At 33.9% G+C, this 21472-nt stretch overlaps 1 protein-coding gene across 2 annotated transcripts in view; it reads right to left on the bottom strand.

Moving 5' to 3' along the window:
- Positions 1-300: 300 nt before the first annotated feature.
- Positions 301-21472, bottom strand: part of LOC145277855 (uncharacterized) — a 32779-nt gene continuing 11607 nt past the window's right edge. For both annotated transcript variants that reach the window (XM_080129804.1, XM_080129805.1), the window contains one exon: positions 301-15670. In XM_080129804.1, coding sequence (XP_079985930.1) covers positions 14319-15452 — 1134 coding nt within the window. In that variant the 5' untranslated portion in view covers positions 15453-15670 and the 3' untranslated portion in view covers positions 301-14318. The remainder of the gene's footprint in view (positions 15671-21472) is intronic.

Genomic DNA, 21472 nt, shown 5'->3' on the forward strand with positions numbered 1-21472 from the left:
GAATGACATCATCCATTGTGCACGGTTATCCCCACCTTTGTTTTAATAGATAATGCCATTCAGTATGTGCAAGGATCCATAGATAGATGGATAAAATAACTAAAACATTTGATTCAAATTTTTCAAGCATTTTAAAGTTTCAACTTTTTTATTACAATGAAAATTGTTTTTCATTCAAGTGATTTCTTTTTAATGACATTCGTTTGGCAGCATTTCAAAAGAAACAAAATTATTCAAATTAAAAATCAGTAAAAAAAATTATTTTTTATACAAAGAAAACAACAATGTGTGATGAATGAGTCTAATTTTCAAAAATATTTCACATTTCAAATATTCCAAACTTTAATAAATGCATTGTTAACAGAATAAAAGAAAAGAGAATCATATATTCAAAAACATGAAATGAAACAACGCGTTATAGTTAGGTTTATTCTCATCAGTTAAAGATATGCAAAATAAGTTTTCTCCTTACTGAAATTCATATTTTAATTCAATAATTGTTTTGTCTTTTCAACAAACAACGCTCAAATTCAACAAGTTAATGATAAATATAAAATATTAAAATTTTAATATGAATATGTAGCTGTGTAAACTCAGCAAGACAAGCATAACATGATGCAGCAACAAAACAAAAAAAAGAATGACAGTATAATAACAGTGGAGTCATATGACTTGCAATAACAGCAGCTAAGTAAAATAATAGAACCAGTAACCAATCAGTGGTAGAGTAACAGTCACGTGACTAATGGCTTCAAAATAGCAGTGTTATGGTATCATAACAGTCAAAAATCAGTTGAATTACAAAAAAAAAAAAAAGCTATTCAATGTGTCAAATTAAATTAACAAAAGACTCAAGTGAACAGTGTCAAAGGAATGGCATATCTGTTACAACAATTTATATCACTTGGCATAACCAGATATGTATAATATCTGATCACTATCTTCAAATTAAACTATGGTCAGGTAATTGGAAATATTAAAATAATTAACACATCTAAATTATGCCTTGAAAAATACATTTTAATAGAGGGTTGAAACTGGTAATGATTTACAAATAACTTTAGATATTGTTTGAGCATGGCAATCTTCCAATAAAATTTATGGTCAAACAAATTCAATTATAAATTTATTCTGAAATTTAAAACAGTTTAAGTTCTTGCCGATATTTATAAAAATTGCTATGAGATAAAGAATATAAATAATCGAGAAATGTAAAGTGTCTGCTTTTGTTTTTATTTATGTCGATTTTTTTTTTTTAAATTACTTTTAATTTTAAATAGGATTTTGAACTTTAAATTTAATTATTACAGTATTATTCGGTCAATTAATTATGAACTGAAATTTTATAAAACTAATCTTGTTATGTTAATGTTTTAATCTTTATTTATAAATTATTAGAAGTAAATAGGTTCCCAAACTTTCAATGTTTTAATACATGAGAATTTGATAAACATTTTTTAAATGACCTATTTGACAGTTTAAATGCTCTCAGATTCCTTTCAATTTCCAAAGTGTCCTGAAACAATTCATTTTTTAAAACTATGAACGAGATTAAAATGGCTGACAAAATGAATTTTTGGTAAATTTCTATTTTAATCATATAAATTATTTAAAATGAGTCTCAGGTATGCTTTTTGCCCCCTTTTTTATTGGAAATAAAATAAAGTAAAAATATAATCCAGTCAAAAAGTATTTTAAATATTGAATATTCACTGTAAAACTGCAACCCAACATTTTTATATTTATTTTACTTGGGAGGGGGTGGGGAGTCACCACTTATCAAGGTTTGAAGATAAGTCTAGGATAAGAGTTAATAAGTGTTATATAGATAGTGAGACAACATGATCAGTAATGGTGGAAGTTGGGTAAGACTTGATTTATTTAAGAGGACGGCTTAACATGAACTTATTTACATTAGATTTGAAAATGACCATGTTATAGTTAGCTGGGATGTATAGAATTCAAGTATGCCTCCTACTCCTTTCAATACTTTTACTCTTCCTTCTCCTTTACTTTTCAATTTTAGTATACTCTTTTCAGTCCTCGTCACTATATAAGGACATTCTATAAGGACAAACGTAATCTATGTTGATCACATTTGAAATATGAATTAATACCAATGAATCTAGAATATATCAGTTACTACATTTGTTCCAGATATTAATTAGGGGCAGGAAAAGAATTTCTGTCTGTGAGAGAAAAGCTCCTCCTACATCTTCAAAAGATAAAATATCGATCAGGATGAATTAGATAGACCAAGTGTCAAATGGTAACTTATATTCTGTCATATTCAACTTGATGAGAACGATTTAAAGGTTACCTCATCAGAATATTCACAATTGGTTATTCAAGTACTTCAAGTTAAAAAATGAATTAACGTTACTTAAAACTATCTTGTTTGAAACGAAAAATTACCATCCAATCTAAGGGAGATAATCTTACAATTTGAGAAATGTTGAGATATTTCATTGTTTTTATCACTTTCACATTTTTATTTTGGCACATTCAAATTCTGTACCCGGCCCCGCATTCCACTAAAGAAACTTTACTGATTTATTTTTACTATTCGGAACATTACCAATTATGAACGAAATTTTCAGATTATTAAAAAACAAATTTCTATTACTTGTTCGCTTTTTAGTGGAATGGTTACATTTTTAAGTTAGTTTAATGAAAAAATCAATTCGACAGAACATAGGTTGTTATGGCATCAGCAAGTGTTGTCAGGGTGTGGTATGGTCCGGTTCAGTCCTTGGAGATGCACCCACTCAGACTTTATCTTTTTTCTTTGAGGAGCTGTTGGTACCCCTATCAAAGAATGCTACATTTTTATTTTCGTAAAGCTAAAATTGAACACTATTTTTGTTTTACTGATTTGAGAATTTAATATTCAACAGATAAAGTAATGAAATAATTGTTTGTTTTTTTAAGAAAAATTTTAAAATTTGTTTCCAAAATCAGCTTCATAGGGTCATTTCACATTAAATTAAAATATCAAACTGAATACCTGCATGAAAATTAAAAGAAAATATAGAAGGGTGAAATTCATCGTTATGTCAGCAATATCTATTTTTGTAACGATATGAGGAGATAAGGAGTTCCATCATTATTTACATAGTTTATCTTTGGAGTATTGTCATCATCATTGCTACTTATTATTCGAATATGTTTCAGCCAGTGTGCACTGTGGTCCTCCTCAGAAATACAAGACATCTTACGAAACATATTGATATGTCCTGCGAAAGGAGTATATTCGTTTGAAGTAACTGAAGTTTTGCGACATTTTCAAGTAATAGTCTTGGAAGTCACTGTATTGAATGAGTGTTCATAGTCAAAGCAGCCAATCATTATTTTGTAAAGAGGAAGAACCTGAATGTACTCAGAGTAATTACATCACCTTTCTCTAAGCTAAATTTTTCTATGAAATATATCTTTAATATTTTCTCTTTTTAGGGTCTGGAAATAATCTTTTTTTTCTAAGCTTTCTCTTACTTAATCCTCCTTGCATTGGTGACGTTTGACATGTTGGTACCTCTGGCATAAAGTTCAGGGATACCGCTATTGGAGAATGTTGAGCTATAGGGACAAGAATTCCAATTGGATCATACAGGACTTCCATCAGAATCTCTTCAGTATTTTATGTGACCTCTGTAGTGTGCCTGGGTCTCAGTTGATTCTAATGAATTTTGCACAGAAATTTGTTTCCTTTTATGTCATATATGACCTGTCCAATTCTTTTTTGGTTACTGTTTCTTCTTTTCAATACATTCTTCTTCAGAGCATGTGTCCACAAATTTTTCCACCTGTTCGTCCAATCTTGAGTGGTAAATTTTCTTCCTGTGAACTGGGTTCCATTGTCACTGACTAAATATTTGGTGATTTCAAAAGGACCAAAAATTTCATAAAGTGCATTTATTGCATTTGTTGCAGTCTGCATTGAATAATTTCTTAATAAAGAAACATTGGCAGTAACCAAAATGTCTACCTTATGGACAATGCACTCTCTGGCTTCATTTAGGTCTATTTTTAAATTATGTCGATATTTTCCTGTCTTTATAATTGCTCATTCTTTGTATACATACTTAAATTCGTCAGCTCCTTGGAGTTAAGTATGTTGGGAACATCAGTTGATCCAATACATAAGTAAACAGGTCTTATTCAGGAAACCATCACCATTGATGAATAATACACATCAAGAAGACTGGAGAGTAAATGATCTAAATGTAATCAATAAATCGCAAGTGAGGAAAATAGTGTGAGTAGAAATAATGATGATGCCGACTCCAACTTCCAACATTTCTGGGTTATTGCGCACTCGTTTCCTACTGTCGCCATTCATGTATTATACTTCTCCTCACGTGCGTTTGGTTGTTGTGCGAGTGTGCAACAATTGAAACCTTGTAGAAATGGAAAACAGTTTAAAAAATGCATAAATAAAACATTTTTTTCATCCAGAAATATGTTTTTTCTTTTTACAAATTATCAAGGCCCAGAGGCCATTCGAGGATAAGGGTTAATGAGTGTACAGTAGTCAATGGGAAAATGTTGTATTAATCATTAGTAGTGGGAATTGGGTAAATTGGATTACTTAATAGCTCATCAAGAACTTGTTTGCGTTGGACTTGAAGACAACTATATTGTAGTCAGTTGGAAAGCAGGAAAACAGAACAGAGTTCCATAGGCATGCAGTTCTAAAAAAGAAGCTTTGTTCATGGAATCTGCATTTAGGCTTAGGCACAGAAAAGAGTGGGGGGAAATTATTGATAGTGGTTTCATCTAGACGAGTGTTTTTCATGAAAGTCAGGCCGGGGAGTGGGGGGCAAGATTGGAGCTCAGGTGAGCACTTGCCATAAAAATAATGATAAAGTGGAGACAAGCTTGTAATGTCTCTTTTGTTGGAAAAAGGTTGCCCGGACGAGAAAAGCCCCCTCCCCCCACTAGGCTACCAAGTCTATTTTGAACTCTATCAAGGCAGGATAAGCTGCTTCTAGGAGCTCCTGTCTAGATGTGGCAACAGTACTCCATCCTTGGATGTACTTGACTCTCATGCAGGTAGAGAATTGCATCAGCAGTGAGATATCTACTGGAGCGGTAGAATGATCCCATCATTTTCCCAGCAGCCTTGGCAACGGATTTGATGTACGTGTTCTATCTCAGATCAGGAGTAAAGGTCAGACCTAGAAGCTTGTCAAAACATGGAGCCTCCCCAAGACGAGAGCTATTCATTTTAATTGATGTCAGACGGGGGATCAGAGCGTTGATGATGGAAAGATAGAAGCTTGGTTTTAGATGCATTAAAATTAACCTGCCACCTCTTTCCCCATTGCACCATGTGATCAAAATCAGAGAAGAGAGAATCAGAAAGAACTTGGTCGTTTACTGCCTCGGAAGTATTGCCATAGATGGTAATGTTGTCAGTATAAATGACTACAAATGATCTTAGGATTCGATCTGGAAGATCATTGATGTAGATCAGGAAGAGAGTTGAGCTCAGGATGGACCCCTGAAGGACTCCAGCATTAATACTGTGAGCTTCTGATTTCTGCTCATCAACCACTACTCTTATGAACCTATCAGAGAGAAATGATTTAATAATTGAAAAGACATTTCTAACTATACCGTAACTGGAGATTTTGTAGAGTAGACCTTTATGCCATACCCTATCAAAAGCCTTTCATATGTCAAGAGCAACTGCCTTAGAAAGGAAGCCTCCATTGAAAGACTTGCTAATTCTGTGAGATATAACTGTTAGCACATCTTCTGTAGATCTAACAGAATGGAAACCATATTGTGTGTCACAGAGGAGGTTATTTTTGCTGAGGGGATTTAACACAGATTCCAGCAATTTACTCATGATGTACAGGAGACTGATTATTCTATATTGAGAGGGAGATGACCGATCACCTGAATTTTTAAATACAGAACATACTGATGAGGTTTTCCAGGGTGTTGGGAAGCAATTCTCCTTAAGACAACACTTGAACAGCTTTGTAAGTATGGGAGTTAGTTCTGGTTGAGTCTTTTGGAGCACTATAATAGGAATGCTGTCAGGGTCAGTTGCTTTACTGAAATCGAAGTTTTTGATTATCTAAGGCTTTTGACAGGGTATGGCATGAAGGTCTTCTCAGGAAAATCAGATCATACGGTATCACTGGAAGAATACTTAACATAATTAAATCCTTCTTAGATAACAGAAAAATCCAGGTTGTCCTCGATGGTCATACATCTAAACAATATTATATAAATGCGTGAGTGCTTCAGGGGTCTATCCTTGAACCTCTATTATTCCTAATATTCATAAATGACCTCCCTGAGAAAATTGTCTGTGAGATAGGTATATATGCTGATGACACCACGCTCTATAACAGACATGACAGGAAAACAAATGAACACATATCTAAAGAAATGGCAGAAACACTAAAGGATGACCTCCAATCTGTAGTGGAATGGGGACAAAAATGGATGGTCACATTCAATGCTGCCAAGACTAAACTTGTTTTCTTCAATAACTACAAGAAACCTTCTCTACCACCAATAGCAATGGCCAAAGACTCTTTATTTGAAAGTACATCTTTTAAACTCCTCGGCCTAACGTTCACAGGAAACATGAGTTGGAAAAATTACATTGAAAACATTGCCAGAACCGCTGCAAGGAAGGTAGGCTCTCTCTACCGTGCTAGAAAACTACTAACATCCGAAAGTATCCTGTACCTCTATAAAGCCACCATTCGCCCATGTATGGAGTATTGTTGTCATATTTGGGCTGGTGCATCTGCTACTAGTCTCTCACTCCTAGACAGGGTTCAAAAGAGAGTCGCCAACCTAATAGGTCCTGAATTGTCATCTAAGCTTCAGCCTTTGTCCCATCGATGAAATGTAGCACCCCTCTGCCTGTTCTACAAGTACTTTAATGGTGAATGCAAGCACTTGTACCCCCTCGACGTAAATACGCCCCCCCCCGACAAACCCGACAAGCAGCAAAATCCCACCCCTTCAGAGTTGAGATCCCTAGATGTAAAAGAGCCTTCTGCTCCAGTAGTTTCTTTCCCAGAACCGCTAGACTTTGGAATTCCCTTCTGGGTTCCTGCTTCCCCAACTGTACTGACATGCAGAAGTTAAAGTGTAACATGAATCGACATCTTACTGCCCAACACCCCACATAGTACCCCTGCCCCTGTAGATTATGTCCCTGATAGTAGCCTGCTACATCAAAGTGGCAATGTGCCTTGTTTGGGGTGAAAATGTAATAAAAAACAAAAAAAAGCTTGGCAACATCACACACAGATATTTGTAAGCTGCATAGCGTGCTTTCAGGCACAGGAGGAAATAATGGGTTGGCGGTCCTGATCACATAGTGTAGGATTAGCTGCAAAGTTTTTGACAAAGAGCGTGTCTTTGCCTGATGCTGACAAAATTATCTTAAGTCCATTGATGATGGTTTGGGATAAAGCACACATTTCTATTCAGGACTCTGTTTGCTATTTGCCAAAATTGGTGGGAATCAAGTCGCTGCTCAGCTACTTTGGATTTGATGGACAGAGCATACAACACTCTTGCGTTCTTTATTACTTCATGAAAGCAGCTTTAGTCTCAGTACATCTATTATGTTCGAAGCAATGGAAAAAGTGATTTCTGTGTGCAATGGTAGCAGCATATTCTGGAGAGAACCATGGCTGGCTGTTAGGTTTTTGCTGGAATTTTTTGGAGGGTATGAAACGGTCTATACCTACAATTAACCATTCCGTCAGGTCTGATACTATAGAGGACATGTTCTTTTTAAACATGGAACAAAGAGGTAGATCTGATATAAATGTGCAAAAACTATCCCAGTAAGCCATAGAGTATCGATATACTGTATGATGGAGAGGTATGTCGGAGGACTTATTACATTTCGTTTTTATCTTAACTGGGACAACCGAGTGGTTGGAAGATCCCAGTGGGGACAGAACAGAAAATGAACATAGCTCAGGACAAGTTGTGGGGAAAAGGTCCAAGAGACTTGCTGTTATGAGGGCGATAGAGGGCAAATATAAATGCAGTGGTGTGAGCAAATGCAATCTGAAAGCACATATAGGGAAATTTAGGGTCTTCTCTGGAGATGTCCCTACTACATAGAAAGCCATCTCTAAATTGCCCATGGCAATCTTGGGGGGTAAGATTTGGATGTTAAATTAGAATATCCTTTAATTACAAATTTATTTAGTCAGTCCAATGCCAGTTTTGCTTAGGAAGGATAGATATGGTTTGGTTTTAAGTAATTTGATTTCAACTTCTGGAAGGTTGGAATGTAGACCCCTGATGTTGGAGAAGAAGACATGGTTGTGGAGGTCTATGTTGGAAGTTGGGGGTCTGGGTTTAATTGTGTATTTTTTCTGGAGGCTTTACATGATTAAGTTTTAGGATTTGTCGAATAGGTCGACAGGGCAGAGAGGGAAATTAAGGGAGAAAAAGAAGGTTTTTTTGCAGACATTGATAAGGTATAGCCGTAAAAATTACACACGAGAAACTACTGCATGGTCCAGATGGCAATAAAGCAGCCACAGTACTTTGCACCTGCTGATAGAGTGGCTTCCTTAGTGGTTAGTCAAAGGTGTCAGTGTCAAAAGTCCATGGGAAGAAAATGGAGACCCCGAAGCAGACGCAAGTCGAAGGGGATGCAAGTCAGAGCGGACACAAGTTCATGGCAGAGTGGAAAAGATGGTATCGATATCGGGGGCAAGTTATTTTTGTGAGGTCACGCCAAGATCATGGTGGACACTGGCAGCAGTAGGAAAGGAAAAAGAGAGGAAAAAGGAAAGAAAGGGTGTTAGGAAACATTTGCGTCGAGAGGTGGAAGAAAGGGGAAAAAATAAAGAAAGAGTTAGTCTGAGTTGGCACCTTTGGCGATGTTTTTGTTTTGCTTGGCTCGTGGAATGAGCGGCGGAAAAACAAAGAAAAAAGAATGATGCCTTAAAAATAAAAAACGTTATACGATTGACTATGAGTAAGCCATGAAGGTTTGTGAATTTCCCTCCTCTGTTTCCGCATCAAAGAGACTTTTATGTTATTGCCATCCTGGATTATATGTTTTTGTTTATTTGTTTACTTGTTTTATACAAAAAAAAAAGGGTAAATAAAGCCCATATAAAAGGGGGAAAAAATATATAAATTATATTTTTGCTTCTGACCTCCTCATTATTTCATGTTGAATTTTTCTTTTTTTTTTACTGTCTTTTTGCATGCTCACTTTTCGTTGTTTTGATTAAAGTCGGGGAAACTCGATAGGCGATGAAATTCGCTCACACTCGACTTGATTGGGGACCAATTGTGTAGCCGTCTTTAGTGGTAGATCCTAGTACCCTTCTTTAAGCCGGTGCAGGTAGTAACCCTAAGTTCGTGTGCTGATGTTAAAATCACTGCTGTGCATTTAAATCTGGACCAAAGATGTAACAAAGGAGCCTGACTATCAGCCCAGTAAAACGTTTACCTCCAGCACCCTTATTATTACATGGTTACGAGGATAGAAATAGAAACAGAAAATTTCCGACATCTCAAATAACTGTTTTTGCAAAAATACTGTTGACCTAGAATAAAGCTTTTCTTCTTCATTTGTCAGAAAAATCACTCGTTATAAATGAGGACTGAGAGGCAAATTAGGAGAAGCGAGAGTTACGGAAACTGCTGATAATGCATCCATAATGCATTGTCTACTCTCCATGTTTTAATCATAGTTTAAAAACTATGATTACCAGATAAATTTAATGGTGGATTTTTTGTTTGTAAAGTTTAGGCAACCAACAGAGATTTTAATAAATTAGAAAAAGAACATTTTCCATGTTCAATTAGTAATTTTCAACAGTTTTTAGTGTTCATTATTGTAAAAAAATACAAAACATCTGGAAGACATCCTGAAATGAGTCCACATTAATATACTGGTTTCAGCATTTGTTTGGAATCAATTTTTAATATCAAACAAACTCAACCAGTAACCAGTGATTTGATCTGAAACAAGAAAAAACTTAATCTTGAAAATGACATCTTAAAACTAAGAACGTTTTAGCAACTTTATCAGTTTTGCAACTTTTAAGATTGGAGGAAAAACAAGCTTGGAGGGACTAAGCAGTTTGATGTGGTAAAAAGGTGAATTTTTCTAAATATTATTTACATATCAGAAACAGAGAGAGTGAGAGAGAGTGGGAGGAGAAAGAATCCATATTTTAAGATTAGTTTTATGCTTTCTTGTCATCATCAGGTGATGACTCGGTTGCCATTGTTTTTTATGGTCTATTTATAATTATTTAGAGTTAAGGTCATTTAATGAGAAACTAACAGAGACAAAGGATAACAGATTTTGTTCAAAATTGACACATCATGTTGTACGCATCATGTCTAAGGCAATAATTATGATTTGTTAAATTTAGGACAAAATTGTTGCATGATCTCTCAAAGATCCTTAATTCACGTTTTCACTTAACTTTTCAATTAAAAAAATCACATATGATTCGTTTTATATTTACTTCAGTTTTTTTTCAAAAGATATATCGGATGTTTTGAAAATTGCTAGCATAACTGAGATTATTTTCTATGTGTAAATTGGTCTGAAAACAGTCTCAAATTATAAACCATTGAAACAAACATTGATCAACATTGAAACTGCAGCACTAACCCTAGGTGGATTTAACCGGCTTCCTCCAAAGGAGAAAGTTCATGAGAGTATGAAATTTACAAGCGGTCCGCAGTCGCATGTTAGCCATCTAACATCATCTTCCCTATTAGGGGAGATGATGTTATATTTTTGCAGCTCTTGCAGGGAGGTATCTACATCTTCCTATATATGGCGCCTGGAATTCCCTAATTTGTCACTCCTCTGGCACTGACCAGGCTCATTTTGCTTAACTTCAGTGATCTAACAAGAATCGGTGTATCAATGTGATTATGCCATATATTCTAATCACCATTCTTTATTATAACCATCCAACATGTACAATTTGTGTGATGGTGCACTGTCATTTCTATATGTGAGATAAACACTATCCCTGTCTCATGATCACATGTAAAATAAGCCTGGACCTATCTTTACAACAGACACTAACAGAAACATGGTAAAATGACACTGAGCAAATACAAAAGTAGTGAGGCTCAGACGATCTGAGGGTCACGATTGGCAGGGGCTTCTTTGAGAGCCAACAGAGGAGACCCAGTCTGCCTTATTAATAATACCCTTCTTATTCCAGATAATTTTGCCATTATACCATCGATTTTGAAACACTTCATATAAAAATTAGTGTACAAACAATAAAGATACAAATTTTTTAAAGTTCTGTAATTATTAAAAAAATTGTTCCTCTTCAAATCCCCTTGAGCAAGAGATGTGATAGTGACATCAATCAATTTATCTATCTATCCATCTATCTATATATATATTAATAAAGTTTTGTACCCCCAAGAAAATAATAAATTATAAAGTTCTGTACCCCCAAGAAACTCACGAAATATTTAACGACACGGTACAACCCAAGTTTAATTAAAAAATTAAACAACATCATTTTAATTAAAATTAAAATAAGATCAATGCAAGAACAAAAAACATTCTTACGTTCTTGTGTAAATAATAATGTATGTCCCTCGTTTATTTTATCTAAGATAAAAAAAGCAAGATTACATCTTGGGCATACGATTGAAAAAGCGTTTATCATGAATCATTTGGATAAATTAGCATTTAATCTGGAAAGATTCAGGAGTAGATGCATGCAATTATGGAGGGAAATAGTGGGCATATTATCTTTTTGCGATAAAGTTTGTTTCCTACGGTGTCTTATTATCATCAAAAAACGAAGCTGTAAAAAATTACAGCTTCTATTTGATAATAAATTAAAACATCTAATAAAGAACAAATATGGTGGCTTTACCAACACAAATGTAGGTGGTAACGTGTTAAATCTATCTTGTTGGAAACTGTCCCCAGTTGAACTTCTCGTACTCGATCATGGGTTGGAATTTTGCATTAAACCAAGTAATACAAAACGAGAAGAAATATTCTATGAGTTTGAAGTTTTAGGCTCTCAGCTAAACTTCAACCGGGTTCCGTGTATAAATTAAGGGACTTAAAAGCAAGTTTAAACAACCTTGCCCACAGTTACGCTAGTACACCAGTATCCCATTCAGAGTTTAAATGGCGTAATGAACACCTTCACGTCATTAAAACTCTACGTAAAAATAGATCCTTCATGATAACTAGACCCGATAAAAGGTCTCGGGTAGTCATAATGAATCGTGAGGAATACGTCAATAAAATGTCACTTATATTAAGCGATAGTGACAAATTTGTTAAATTAGGCCCTGTTGACACCCATGATTCCACGAGTCCTCTGGAATCTAAATTCCAGAAAAAATTAGTTAAATGGGTAAAAAGTGGTTTACTTTCTTCTGAGGTAGCTAGTGAGATTAGACCCTCGTGCTCTATCCGTCCAAGATTATATGGCCTACCCAAAACACACAAAGCGGATATTCCTTTAAGACCCATTCTATCTATGGTAGGGTCCTCACAACAGAAGGTTGCAAAATGGATCTTCAATATTCTTCAGCCAGTATCAAATTATTATAGTAAATACTGTCTGAAAGACTCATTTCATTTCGCTGACTACATGCAAAAATCAACGAGTACAAATAAATTTATGTATTCGTATGATATCAGCAATTTATTTACTTGCGTCCCAGTTTTAGAAACGATAGATATTTGTGCTGACTTTTTATATTGCAGCAAAAGTCCAACACCTTCCGTTCCTGAACACGTATTTGTTGAACTGATTAAATTTGCCGTCACATCCGTTGAATTTAGCTTTAATGATGTAATGTACAGGCAAATTGATGGTGTGTCGATGGGCTCCATGTTGGGACCCACATTGGTCAACATTTTTGTAGGATTCCATGAGGAAAAATTAATGTCTGGACCCATAGAACCATTGGTCTCTTTTAGATATGTAGACGACACGTTTTGCCTATTTGATAGTAATTCGGAGGCAAACAAATTTTTCTCGTTACTAGACAGTATACATCCGGCGTTAAAGTATATGTATGAAAGTGAAGATAATTCCGCCCTGGTGTTTCTCGATGTTTTGGTAACGAAAACTACATCTAGTTACCTTACATCGATTTATCGCAAACCAACATTCACTGGGCTGTATACATGCTGGGATTCATTCTGCTCTAACAAGCGCAAATATAATTTAATTTGGACATTAACACATCGTGCCCTAATGATCTGCTTGCCAGAAAAATTGGATGAGGAATTAAATACAATTACAAATGCTTTGTCCAATAATGGGTATCCTTTAGATGTAATTGAAACCACCATTAAAAGGAAAAGAGCAGATTTTTTATGAACAAAACCCAATATGGTGGATAAATGTCCGGTTTATATTCAATTGCCGTGGTTAGGGAAAGTTAGTGAAAAATGCACCAAACAAATTAGTTCAATTGTTGAAGGATGTTATTTTGCTTCAAATGTTCGTGTTGTGTATAATACAAAACCATTAATGGCTTCCAATAAAAAAGATGGTCTACCCCCTCATCATATTAGTAATGTAATTTATTCATTTAAATGTGGTTGCGGTGCTGACTACGTAGGTCGAACGTCTTTAAAATTGGTAAGTCACATACAACAGCATCTACCGAGCAAAATCAGGAATGGAACCTACCTACCGACGCTGTAAACAACACGTATGGATCCGCTATAACGGAACACTTTATTAAATACCGGGATTGTTGGGTTTGAACGTGATCAGCCTCTAAAATTCATCCCCATACGATTGCTCTTGCTCCATCTCTTTTTTTTAGATTTTATCATTAAGGAAAACAAATTACTAAAAAATAAATCCCTCGATTCACATTTTGATGAGTGAGGGCGAAACATGTCAATTGACTCGTTTTTAATTTTTTTTTTCTATTTCCCTACTTTTATTTTTTAGTCGCTATCCATTTTCCTTTTCTCCTCGGTCTTTTTTTTTTTTTTAATATAAAATGAATTCTGAAGGAATATGTCTTCCCTTCATGATTGCCTTCATAAAGTTTTGTCCCCCCAAGAAAATCATGAAATATATATATATATATATATATATATATATATATATATATACGAGTGGTACAAATTAAGAGTAAATGTGTTGAACAGAATATTTTAGCCTTTCATTTAGAGTGACTTCAATATGGCACTGATTTAGAGGAAATATTAAAATAACAAATAACAAATACTTTGTTCATTCTTTAAAAAGAAAAATTTGCATCCTTAATAAAAAAAAAAATGGATCCTTAATAAAAAAAATATCAACATTTGTTTTGTATCACATTTTGGCAATATCTATTTTGGTAGCCGACATATCAACATTTGGTTTGATATCATTTTTAACTGTGGTCAGTGTATGCAAATGGTGAATGACTTTATGAGAATTTAAGTCTGACTCAAGTATGAACGCTTCCTGACAACAATCACAGGAAAATTGCAAGGATGGTGAACAAGGTGGACAATGGTTAGCAGAATCAACTGTCAAGGATGGATGAGAATCTGTATGGACACTTGAATGTTTTTCAAGATGAGCATCATCATAGAAAGCAGCATCGCACAAGTTACATTTTAACATCTTCTCTTCAACGTGGATCTTTTGCTGGTGATTTTCTAAATGCTGATTTTTTGAAAAACCAGTTTGACAAATCGGATATTTATAGCATTGTTTTGAATTCATTAAGCTTTCTTGGTCATTAACGACCATTTCGTTTGGATGGGAAGATGTTTGATGTGTCTTTAAACGTGAATTGCGCGTGAAGGCTTTATTACAAATTGAACATACAAATGGTTTCACCCCAGAATGGATGCGTGTATGCATTTTAAGGCTATATCGCCGTGAGAATTTCATCCCACATTCAACACAGATAAATGGTTTTTGTCCAGTGTGTACACGTGTATGCACCTTGAGACTTGAATTTCTTGAGAATTTGACACCACAAAGACTGCAAGTATAAGGTTTTTCTCCAGAATGAATACGTTGGTGGGTTTTTAAACTGGAACTACGAGAGAATGCTACACCGCACATTTCACATGAGTAAGGACGTTCGCCAGTGTGGACACGGTTATGAACTTTCAAAGTTGATGCACGAGAGAAAGCCACTCCACATATTGTGCAGCTGTATGGTTTTTGACCAGAGTGTACTCGATCGTGCATTTTAAGACTTGAACTACGCGAAAATGTAACGTTACAAAGGTTACATCTGAATGGTTTATCGGATGTATAGTCTGTGCTTGGTGTCTTCATGGATATTTGCTTGTCTGCATCATATATAAATGGCTGAGTGGATTCGTTGTTCTGTAGTTGCTCTGGAGCACGGTTCTCAGAGAGAGAGAAGTCATAAAGATCACAGCTAAAGGTTTTTTTATTGAAACTGTTCTCATCACAATTGTTAATTGAAGAAATCTCATCCATTTTTTTATATTGTGTCAGGTATACGAAGAAAAAGAATAATGATTAACTTCTAAAAATATATGTTAAATCATGAAATGAGATAATTTTTATCAATGCAGTTCTGTTGATTGCCCCCTAATGAATAAAGAAATATAATGCTACTTTAAGGCAATTCATTAACAGTGTAGTTTTTAAACATCAGCATGATCTTCCATTTGGAGAGTGATGCAGCTCATCACCTGAAAAACAAAGAAATTTATTTCATTATTTATTCAACATTCATTTAAAGTTAGTAAATAAAAAAATGGTAACTGAACTGGGTCCTGAAAAAGGAAAGGCTACCATAGCATCATGGAATAGTAGACAGTTAACACAATATTACAGTAGGACTACCACATATTGGCTTCTCCAATATATTCAAAATTGACATATTCCACTCAAGACCTATATCAATCAGTTGGCAAGGTTTAACATTACAGCCATTCAGTTCTTCGATATAATCATTCGACTAACCATATATATGCCAAAAACTCCGAGCACACTTTGCAATCAAAGAAGATCCCATTCATTCCAACCAGATGGTGAGTCTGTTCATGAAGGTCCCTATGAATAAAGCTTTATTAGTAGTTTGATTGCAGAACCCTTTCAAGAATCACAATAAACCATCTGATAGAGATGATTTTCTGTATACTTCAGAATATGATTAAATATATTTGCAAATTGAAGGCTGAAATAATGAAACTATATGAATGAAATTATCAAAGCTATCAGTTCTCATATGGAAGAGAACATGCCCAATATTATATATAGTGCATGTGGTTGCAAGAAAGCAAAGACTGAGAAATGCTGTTAGTGAAGCAACAGAAAAAGATACATTTTAAGTGAAACAAAATTGAATTGTATTAAAATCGATAAAACATACAACGTCTATTGTCAATATGTCAATTGAAAGTAACCAAATGTCAGCAAAGGTTAAGTATTTATTGGCATTATTGGCATGCTATCTCAAGCTGCCTATAGTCTTTAATGATAAGTGAACTGTTTTTGGTCATGATTTTCATCCCTAGTTACGAGAAAAAAAAATTGGATCAAAGATTTTACTTATTCCTTCTTTCAGACAACGTTCATCATTGATTCTTGAATCAAATTTTGTTTATTTGTTTGAAGATTAGCAAAAAGGGAGAGAACCATTTTTGCATATTTCACTTGATTCATGATATTTATTTTTAAGCTGAATCAGAACGAGATGCAAAGCATCATCACATGCAGTGATGAAAGGGAATATAAAAGTGAAACATGCCATCTCTTAAAAGTAAGGCTAGAGAAATCTCAAAATGCTGTAGTCCAAAGTGAAGTACTCAAATCAGATGTGGCTATTGGAATAAGATTAAAATAAATTGAGAGGAACACTGGGAAAACAAAGAAGCAGCACAAATGCTGAGCTACAAGGATGGAATACTGTTGCAACATCTGGGCAGGAGCTGCTAGAAAGACTTATCCTGCCTTGACAGAGTTCAAAATAGACTTCGTAGCCTAGTGGGAGATGCCCATTTCTTATCTCTGCTACCTGAGCTCCAATCTATTCCCTCCTTGCCAAACTTTCACGAAAAACACTCATCTAGCTGAAACCACTGTCAATAATTTCACCCACTCTTTATTTGTGCCTAAACCTAAACATAGGTTCCATGAATAATGCTTCTTTCTTAGAATTGCATGCTTGTGGAACTCTCTTTCGTTTGCCTGTTTTCCAGTTGACTATAATTTTGTAGTCTTCAAGTCCAATGTAAACAAATGCTTGACGAACCGTCCCCTTAAGTAATCCAATTTACCAAATTTCCACTACTAATGTTTACTATGATATTGTCCCATTGACTACTGTACACTCAATAGCCTTTATCCTCGAGTATCCTCTAGACCTTGATAAGTGGCGGCTCCTATGTAAAAAAAAAATGTTTTTTAATCCGGCCAAGTACAGATATGAACACAATATGGGAATCAATATTTTAGGAAAAAAGGACATATAATACAAGAATGAGAAATAATGGCAATAATAACTAATGAATTATTAACTAGCAGAACGTTACTATTGCGGACTAAAAAAAGAGTTTATCAGATAGATACACAAAGTGGGATGGTGTATGAAAATGAAACCTGGCCAGCGAGGGTTGAGGATGTATGTCGTATAGGGAAAAATGTTGTGATAGATGTGTAATGTGAATCTTAAATAGGCTTAGATCTGATAAACTCAGTGGAAGAGTCAAGCTAGGCAGCATGGAGAGATGTGTGCAAGACAGGAGACGTCATTACTATAACTTCTTGGGTTATGAGATGTAGAACAGTTGAGGTAGCAGAGCTATTTAGCAGCGGAAAATCAATAAAAATATGAGACAATGTGATAAGGATGAATTAGAGAGAAAGAAATAAACACCTGACTAGAGATAAGTTGGTTTGGAAATCAATTTCTAAAAGGTATTCAATGCATTCTATCATGTAGAACAGATGTTAAACTGATGATGATGATGATGATGATGATGATTGTGATGATGATGATGATGATGATGACGATGACGATATGTACAATGTAAATAATAATTAAAAAAAATACTAGACATGAAGTTTAGAATAATATATAAAGAGTGTGATTAAAAAATGCAGTGATACAAAGCTAAAAAGACACAGGATATGAAATGATGGCAATTTATCCATCAAGGGATTGTATAAATGGTTCCATTCAAAATTCACCCAAAATTATTGTTTATGACAAAAAGACATCTAAAGAAGCGTACAACAGTTGAAACGCTTTGAACATAACAACCAAAATGCTAATAACAATACCTCATCGTAGAAATATTGTCAATAATCTGCTGTCAGGTTAGGATTATTAGAATACAGGGGCATACTTTTATCTCCTTATCCAAGAAAAGATTAAAAGGAAATAATATAAAAAAAAAAAAACTGTATGTTGGTTTTACTTCATTTTAAAAAAATAATGACATAGTTGCTGTTGCTATTATGTTGTTTGTGTTTTGATGGAGACAAAAGTTTTTTATGAGGAGAACGTGTTTTATTATTTGTGTTTTGATGGAGACAAAAGTTTTTTCATGAGGAGAACGTGTTTTATTATTTGTGTTTTGATGGAGACAAAAGTTTTTTATGAGGAGAACGTGTTTTATTATTTGTGTTTTAATGGAGACAAAAGTTTTTATGAGGAGAACGTATTTTATTATTTGTGTTTTGATGGAGACAAAAGTTTTTTATTATTTGTGTTTTGATGGAGACAAAAGTTTTTATGAGGAGAACGTGTTTTATTATTTGTGTTTTGATGGAGACAAAAGTTTTTTATGAGGTTAACGTGTTTTATTATTTGTGTTTTGATGGAGACAAAAGTTTTTTATGAGGAGAACGTGTTTTATTATTTGTGTTTTGATGGAGACAAAAGTTTTTATGAGGAGAACGTATTTTATTATTTGTGTTTTGATGGAGACAAAAGTTTTTTATTATTTGTGTTTTGATGGAGACAAAAGTTTTTTATGAGGTTAACGTGTTTTATTATTTGTGTTTTGATGGAGACAAAAGTTTTTTATGAGGAGAACGTGTTTTATTATTTGTGTTTTGATGGAGACAAAAGTTTTTTATGAGGAGAACGTGTTTTATTATTTGTACATCAAGTAGCTGTAGTCAACAGATGACAGGAAAAAACTATTAAGTATTCAACAATATCATTTATTCTTACTTGGTTCAAGAAGAAAACAATAAGTCGGCGATGCGAGGAGTGGCAGTATGACTCTTCATTAATTAACAGACGGTTTCAAAAGATAAGTAAACACTCTTTTTTATCCCTCAGCATAGCAAGCTTTCTCGCTACCACTTGACTGTGGTTTGGAACTTTTCAAAATTTTAAAGAAAAAATACTGAGGGTGTAACAGTGAGTGTTTTGATTCGAATTAAATTTTGCTCACAGATGTGATTTTCATGGTTGGGTTTCAATTGCTAATGATTAAAACATGAAGACAGCTGTATAAAAATATAGTTTTTATTATATTTAATATTACAGGTTCTCAAGAGAGAGAGAGAGAGAGAGAGAGAGAAGGGAGAGGGAGTTGTCACTTCACTCTTTGGATTATCAATAAAAACTAATTCCTCTTAATCTGAAAATTTGAATCTGGCAAAATCGTTTTTATTTAACTTATCTCATTTTTAACCTCTGACCCTCAGTAATAATTATTTCCAATAATGCTTGTTTAGTTTCTCGACTCCTTCCAAGCGATAAGGTAACAAGTCCAGATAACCTGAGTATCAGCAACAGTTGGGTTTCTTTGCAAAGTGACAGTACTAAAATTAAATTAAATCTATGTAACCAAGTTATTAGAAAAATGTGATTTTTTTTAATCATTGCTACAATGTGATATCCTTAAAAATGCACCATGGTCAGATGGAATCTCTATGTTGTATAATATTTCGGCAAAATTTTCTTTCATCAGATATGTGTTCGACTTTATTTTAAACCTGCATACTGCAACTATGAATATTAAGTGGGAAGTTGTGCTACAAGACATTTAGTCATATTATAATGTATATTTAAATTCCTGCATTTTGGTGCAATCAGAAAATCAGGGATGGAATAGAAAACATTCCAGCATTTGAGGATCTCTATGGTGCAGAGGTGAGATTTTGCTGATTGTCAAATCAGTTGGGGGTATAGTAAGTTCATCAGAACACATTTCATTAAAGTATTTATAAAACAAGCACAAAAATGCAACATTGTCGCAATGGGAGCTTAATAGATAGATTTTTGGAACCTGTGTAAGAGAGGCCAGAGGCCGGTGCATCAGCCCAGATGTGACAACAATATTCCATGCATATCAGCCCATGTATCAATGGTCTGTAGCAGTGAAACCTTGGGTTATCTCCATAAACTGTATTGTATAGTTTTTAAATAATAATAATAATAATAATAATAATTATATATATATATATATATATATATATATAGCATAATCACATTCACACAGGTTCCGGCTAGATCACCAAAATTAAGCAATGTTGAGCTTGGTCAGTACTAAAATGTGCTGATTGTGCTCTCCGCTTATCTCGGCATGGTTTCCAGTCGTCTAGCACTTTTAGTCACTGGACTCAAACAGTGTTGATTCAGGAGAAGTGTGGTTGGGGATTGTGCAACTCTTTCCTTACAGTTACATGTGCAGCTACCCTTACAGAGGGCATCCATTATCCTTTAAGACTAAATGGAGGCATCATATATATATATATATGTATGTATATATATATATATATATATATATATATATATATATATATATATATATATATATATATATAGTACAAAACTGTTGAAATTCAAAGACTTACATTTTTCTTTTTTATAACTTTTGTTTATTTTATCTTGGTCTCTTCATTACAGTCGTTTCTTTAATGGGATGCAATTTTATGATTTTATGTGTTCATAAAAATCTCCTTTCTCACCAACTCATCAGATGTGATTTTCATCTGATGTTACCAAAAATATATATATATATATAATCCCATCTACTAACATTTTACATGAGTATCTAAGAATAAGAAAGTTATTACAAGTAGTTTTTCTTTGTCAACCTTTATAATTTCTTTGCTAACATGTGGATCTTATATATTAATCAAAGTTTTCTTGTTTGTTTGCTCACTAATATGCGTGCAATAGAAATTTTCATTTTTACCGAAAAAACAAGTACCATTTTTATATTCCAAATCAAAACCATTCAGTATAAAGCTATTATTACTAAATAGCTATATCTAAGGATACACAGTGGAGAAAAGTTGTTCAGATTTTAATAAAATTAAATTTTATCAATATTCGTATTATTATTAAAAAGAAAGATTGAACAAAAAGATATAAATATTGAAGGTTTTTTTTTGTTTATTACAATAGATAACAATAAATTTTCAAAATCTATTTGTTAACATTTTAGCACAAAATATTTTCAAATAAAAAAAAGGAAATACGAAATAATATTGCATGTCATAGTAAATGCATTTGTTTCTTTCTG

This window comes from Euprymna scolopes, chromosome 6 (genome assembly GCF_053919585.1).
Source record: "Euprymna scolopes isolate OS-2025 chromosome 6, ASM5391958v1, whole genome shotgun sequence".
In the NCBI taxonomy this organism is placed as follows: Eukaryota; Metazoa; Mollusca; class Cephalopoda; order Sepiida; family Sepiolidae; genus Euprymna; species Euprymna scolopes.